Source organism: Ceratotherium simum, chromosome 7 (genome assembly GCF_057802395.1).
Source record: "Ceratotherium simum simum isolate JZ-2026a chromosome 7, ASM5780239v1, whole genome shotgun sequence".
Taxonomy (NCBI): Eukaryota; Metazoa; Chordata; class Mammalia; order Perissodactyla; family Rhinocerotidae; genus Ceratotherium; species Ceratotherium simum.
This window is the reverse complement of record NC_141906.1, coordinates 74,855,972-74,862,991: the sequence shown is the minus strand read 5'-3', so window position 1 is coordinate 74,862,991 and position 7,020 is coordinate 74,855,972. Positions and strand designations below refer to the sequence as shown.

Below are 7,020 nucleotides of genomic sequence, written 5' to 3'. Positions count from 1 at the left end.
GTTATATAAAGTGCCATTTAGGAAAACAAAATAAAGGAGATGAGCACAAAGCACGGTTTATAATATTCTCTGCCTACACACTTTATCCCATAAATTAGCACTGCAGATACCTCATCCCAATTCCGTTTTTATGTATTTTTTAAAAAGTGCAAAGCAAAAGACATTATTGAAAGAATGAGTAATGACTTAACTGAGCGATGATTTGGAGGAGGAGGAGATAGGTGAGGAGACAGAGAAGGTTTGAGCAGAGAAGTAAAGGGCAACTTGCATAAGGTCATGTCATGGAGTCTGAGTAGAAGAGCCTCTGGATGAGCATTTATATTTGGTTGTCTGGACATCAGTGAAAAGAACATTTTACTAACATTGGCACGGAACACAAAGTAAGTGGCTGCATTGATGACAAATCACTAGCTGGAGAATTTTGGTGGTTGAAAGAAGCTCAGTGATAATGATCCTTTGGGTCTGTGAACAGATGGTATGGAGATTCTCAGTGTTTCACTGACCATGAGCGCAATGGTGCTGTAGTTTATATAAGCATCAATCACATCTTGCTAACTATGAAGTTTTCCACTCAGTAAAATAAAATATGTCTTAAACTGTTCTTCCAGGATTGTTCCAGGTTCTTTCAGGGGTTGTTGTGGCCCTATCATTCACTCAGACTAGGAATCATTTTCTAAAGGAGGATTTCTGTTTCTCCTGAAGCTTACCTCTTTACCTCCGTCACTTTCCAGCTTATGTAGATTGGCATGCACAGGGACTTGTGCATTTAACCTTAGAAAATTAAAGAACTCTAGAGGTGTATCAGTCAGCATGGTAATATAAAGCAAAATAGAATATAATTCTGACTGAAGAAAAAATTAGTGATGTAGTGGAAATAATGAAAACAGAGAAACCAGAAATCTTATGATTTTGCCCCAGCTGTACCACATGTTTGCTACATGAGCTCAGAAAATGAAAGAGAAAGGGTCTAGGATGTATGTTGCAGGGTAGGGGAGGCCTGTGAGCATGACTGATGTGAGCCCAAATGAAAAGTTCAGTGGATGTGAAGTGTGAAGCAGTGCCCAAGAACAGAGCTGTCTGCATTTCGCTGATGCAATGCACGTGCAATGCCTGGGCTGGCCGGGTACTCTCAGTGCAGACTGGTGTCACCTGTCATTAACACCTGGAATGGATCCCTATTGTCCACAGCTTATTCTGCAGTTAAGGTTCCTTAGCTTTACATAGTGTCCTTCACTTTATGAAATTCAACTCTCCTGCCTAGTTTTCTTTCTACCAGTCTCTCCTGTCTTCCTGTTATGCATGACTATGTCCATTGCTCACTTCCCTCTGACTGACAAGTACTTCCTCTAACCTCTTTGCCTGACATTCATTGATCCTTTCATTTCTTCTGTTTCATGACAGATTTTGTGCATCATTAAAGGTCTGACTCTCATGTAACCCTTTCTGCAAAGCCTTCCTAGATCCCCAAGGCAGAATTCATAACTCACAGCTCTGTGATTTTATGGCACCTGTGTGAATATGACAGCTGTAGAATTTTGGGTGGAACGGTTAAGGGAAAGTTCATTAAGTCAGACTTCCTGGGCTCTAATCCTGGCTCTGTCTTTTCCTAATTCTGTAACATTTAAGAAGATATTTATCCTCTCTATGCCACAGTTTCCTTCTATGTACAATGAGATAATATCAACCATATTACTTAGTTACAAGAATTAAATGAGGTAGTAAATATATATATATGTGCTTCAATTGATGCCTAGCACATTATAAGCCCCATGTAAGTGTCTGCTGTTGTTATTCCCATATTTTATTATGAATGATTCTCTGTGAGTCTGGTTCTTCACTGATTTCTAAAGTGCTACAGGTCAAAGACCATGGCTTAGTTGTCTTTACAGAATTAACAATGAAAATTATGCCTGAAATAAAGTAGGCAATCAGTAAAACATGACTAGTCAGCAAGGTGGCTTGTTCCGTAAGAGATATGAGCATATTAGGCTGGTCTTTGGCCAAATTAAAATCCAGAGCAAAATTTGTCATTGATGTCTTCTCTTCTGCATTCTTGGTTCCCTTCCTCCCTATCACTTGAACAGAGACCTCTTTTACTTAGGCAGTTATCTCATTTTGTTTATTTCTAGGATAATTTGCATTTGAAATTAGATTTTAGAAACCATGAACACATTAATTTGTAAAGGCAGAATTTAGACACGCATCTGTAAGGAGGGCTATGAACTCCCAGTCTCCCCCTCTTCTGTGGTCCATTATACTGGGAAGAACCGAAGCAAGCACCAATGACAGAGTCACTATAGCTTAAGTTTCTAGGCCATGCTTCATGTTGTGCATGTCTGCTATCAGACCTTAGGCCATGTCTTCTTCTCAGCAAGAATAAATTAATATAGGCATACTATAACAAAATAAGATAAAATAAACTGCTGAATGAACTAAATAATTGGGCCTTATTATCATTTTTGTTGTTGAAGAAAATCTGACATATTTGCAAAATAAAAAAAAATTATCCTTTTGATAATTTTCAGACTAGAATTAGATAGATTGGCGTATATTGGGGAATGGGAAGGGCTATGAAGAGGAGGAAAAAGCTACTTTTGGCTTCTACACTTAACTTTTCTTTCATATATATACATATATGTAAAAGAATAAATATATATATACATATATACACGTACAATTGATTTGTTCAGCTTAAAATATATTTCAAGTGGAATCATGGTGGTTGCTATAAAAACCTTTTTCCCCAAAATAAGGAGAAGAAATAAAGCGTGGTGAGCTGCTTATGGATTTGTCTCTTTTTAAATAACTAGAAGAGTTTAAAGCATAAAAGGAGTTTTTCTGTTCTGATATTTTAAAGGTTATAATCAGATATGAACAGAAAGCTTTCACTGAGAGCATATTAGAAGAAATTAGGAAATAAATGCATTCTTTCACTTTGAAAATAGCAAACAGTTAATTGAAGTGTCCTCGACAAGAGATTTTTAATGTAATTAAAATTGGAAAGTCTTCTACATCCAATAATGTAATTTAAATGCTTTTTTTACATAAGATTGTGTACTAACAAAAAAGATAAGAAGATTTAGCTGAATTATTAGTGATCAAGTACAAATTACGTCTTCTGATAAAATGTACTTAATGAAAACTGTTCAATCTATTGTTTTCTTTAAAATAGATATCAAATTTATATTTGAGAGCTTTTGAGCTTTATTGAGATATAATTGACATACAATTATCTACTTATATTTAAAATATATAACTCATTAAGTGTTATATATCTATCCATCTGTCTATGCATATGCATATATAAATATTTACATATATAAATATATGTAAAACCATTACCAAAATCAAGCTAATGAATGTATCCAGCATCTACAAACTTTTTTCCATACCCCTTTGTAATCTATCACTCCTACCCCCTGGCAAAAAAGGATTTTCTTTCTTTCTATATAGATTAGTTTGATTTTTCTAGAATTCTATATGGATGCAATCATTTAGATGTACTTTTCTTTTTGGAGGGGGTGGAGGTCTGGCTCTTTCTGTCTAGAAGAATTATTCTGACATTCATCCATGTTCCTATGTGTATCAATAGTTCATTCCTTTATTGATGAGTAGCATTCCATTGGAAAATAAAGTACAAGATATTTTCTATTAATGGATATTTGCAGATCTTATACTTAAGTCTACAATCCATTTTGAATTAAGTTGTAAGTGTGTGTATGTGTGTGGTATGAAGTATACATTAAAATTTTTTTCCTCATTGGATTTCCAATTAATCCAGCTCTATTTGTTGAAAAGATTTCCTTTCTCCACTGAAACCTTTTGTCATTAAAAACTACTTTCTGGGAGTGAGATTATCATCATGGTAGCATGAGACACTCCCATGGTGTCTCCCATTCAATCTAGAGTGAGCAAAAAAAATCCATAACTCAACAAAGGCTACATTGTCAAACATACCAGGACACCAAAGAGATCAACATATCGGTACAATGAAGTTGAGTGGGTTGGAATAAATAGAGGAGGTGAACCGGAGGAATAGCAGAGGTGGTGCCGAGGATCCTGGCCCCAAGGTATGACAGATGAGCCATCCACACTCAGCCCGAGAGAACCTGGTGGGCAGCAGTGAAGGTGCATGTGTGACTTCAGCCTCCCAGCAATGGCAGCACCTGTGGCTACAAGGAGTGGAACCCTGAGATCCTGGGCCCCTGGCTGCAGCATAGAGTCTGGTAGCAACAGTGGAGGAACACACATGATTCCAGCCTACTAAACACTGCAGTGCATGCAGCCACAAAGAAACACCAAAAGCAGAGGAGGTGTTCTACAAACCTGGCTCCCTCTCCACCCTCCACCTTCCCCCTTCACGGTGACAGTCCTTCCAACCCAGGTGATCTTGGATATGGCGGAGGCATCAGCCATCACTGTACCCATAGCAGCAAAGTCAATGACTGCAGTGATAACATCAACAGCAAGGCATCAGTGACCCCCAGAGCTTCAGGGGGCATCACACCCTGACATTCCTAATAGAAGTGGTGGAGGATGAAAAGTGTTAAACCTCAAATATAACTAGAGGCAGCTCAGATAAGAGAAACCAAAAACTAGTGCTATATCGCTACCCACTGAAAACGAAAAGAAAGGCCTCTAATCTCTAACTGGTTGAATAGTTAGAATCAAAACAAATAAATCTATACCTAAATAAGAAAAGTGATTGTTACCACAAATGTGCTGGCAGAGGAATAACTCAACAAGCACCACGAAAGCCATGGTAACACAGCATCACAAAAAGAAAATAACTATTTTCCAGAATACAAATATAAATTCATGGAAGATTGTGAACTACCTTATAAGGAATTTGAAATAGCTGTCATGAAGAAACTCGATGAGCTACAAGAAAACTCAGAAAGGCAGTTTAATGAGCTAAGAAATAAAATTAATGAACAAAAGAAAGACTTTACAAAAAAAATTGGAACTCTAGAATAGAACCAAGCAGAAATTCTGGAGCTGAAGAATACAATAAATGAGATGAAGAACACATTAGAAAGCATTGGAAATAGAGCAGACCATATAAAAGAGAGAATTAGGGAGCTTAAAGTTAGAAAACTAGAAGTAATGCATTTAGAAGAGGAGACAGAACTAAGATTTAAAAAAAAAAATGTAGAAATTTTGTGAGAATTATCTGACTCCATTAGAATGGGAAACATAAGGATATCGAGTACCCCAGAAAGAGAAGAGAGAGAGAAGGGAGCAGAGAACTTATTTAAAGAAATAATAGCTGAGAACTTCCCAAATCTGGAGGAGGAAGTACATACACAAATCCATGAAGACGACAGAACACACAATTATCTCAACACAAAAAGACCTTTTCCAAGATACATAATAAAACTATCAAAAGTCAATGACAGATTGTGGCCTGCTCGGTGACATAAGGGTTGAGTTCGCACACTCCGCTTCAGCAGCCTGAGGTTCATGGGTTTGGATCCTGGGCGCAGACCTACACACTGCTCATCAAGCCATGCTGTGGTGGCATCCCATATACAAAGTAGAGGAAGATTGGCACAGGTGTTAGCTCAAGGCCAATCTTCCTCAAGCTAAAAGAAGAGGATTGGCAACAGATCGTTAGCTCAGGGCCAATCTTCCTCACCAAAAAAAAAAAAAAAATCATGGAAAAAATAAATAATGTCAATAGAATCCTACCAAATGAGGAAAAATGTTGACAGATGGACCAAAATGAATCATACCAATTCATACAATGTAATAGTGGATAACCTAGATCTAATAAATTATTATCATGTTATTTCTATCACTAGAATATTCTTCTGTCTAGAATTTTCTTCAGGGCAACATGGACGTCTTTATTCCTCAGGCTGTAGATCAAGGGGTTCAACATGGACACAAGAATAGTGTAGAACAAAGAGGACACTTTTCCTTGGTCCACAGAGCTAACTGATGATGGCTGGAGGTACATGAATGCTAAAGAACCAAAAAAGATCACAACTGCCAACATATGGGAGCTGCAAGTGCTGAAGGCTTTGCACCTGCCCGCAGTGGAGCGAATGTGGAGGATGCTGGCAATGATGAAGATGTAAGAACTAAGGATGGTCAGGCTGGGGGCAAAGATGTTAAGTGCACCAACACATAGAATCAGTAATTTGTTGACATAGGTACTAGAGCAGGAGAGCTGTAGAAGCGGAAGAAGATCACAGAAATAATGGTTGATCACATCAAATTTGCAGAAATGAACCCTAAACATGCAGCCTGTATGAGTAAAAGCACAAACCAGGCCTATAATATACACTCCTAAAATCAGGGAGAAACAGGCGTGATGGGACATGATGACATTATAAAGCAAGGGGCTACAGATGGCAACATAGCGGTCATATGCCATTGCAGCTAACATGTAACACTCTGAGACAGCAAACATGAGGAAGAAATAGAGCTGAGTCATGCATTCAGGGTAGGAGATGATGTTCTTCTCTGTCACAAAGTTCACCAGCATTTTGGGGGTAATGACCGTGGACTGGCAGAGATCAATGAAGGACAAGCTGCTGAGGAAATAGTACATGGGGGTGTGCAGGGGAGAACTGAGCCCAATCAGTGTGATCATGCCCAGGTTCCCCACCACCGTGACCACATAGATTCCCAGGAAGAGGAGGAAGAGGGGCAGCTGGAGTTCTGCCTGTTCTGTTAGCCCAGCGAGGATGAATTCAGTCACTGTGGAATGATTTCCTGCTGCCATTTTCCTCTGAGTTTCTGAAGGGGAAAGTGTAAGGCACAGTTTTTGGAGATATTTCCTTGTTATTCTCCATTTAATAAAAGGTACCCAGATAGAAAATTAATGGTTTAGGTATCCTCTTGGTTACTGTATAGTAATTTTAACTCTGGATAAATTTACCCAAGTAATATTCATCTTAATGAAGTATTTTTACACATTAATAACAAATGTATTAAATTATTTCATATGAAAGTATTTCAGCCATATTGATGATCGTTTTACAGTTTTTGAGTGGCTACTCCCTATTCTGA

General features: G+C 38.0%; 1 protein-coding gene across 1 annotated transcript; it reads right to left on the bottom strand.

Moving 5' to 3' along the window:
- Nucleotides 1-5,800: 5,800 nt before the first annotated feature.
- On the bottom strand, nt 5,801-6,754 carry LOC101406835 (olfactory receptor 8G1). Its single transcript, XM_004438389.2, has one exon. The coding sequence runs from the start codon at nt 6,731-6,733 to the stop codon at nt 5,801-5,803; it is 933 nt and encodes a 310-aa protein (XP_004438446.2). The 5' UTR covers nt 6,734-6,754.
- Between the last annotated feature and the right edge of the window lie 266 nt (nt 6,755-7,020).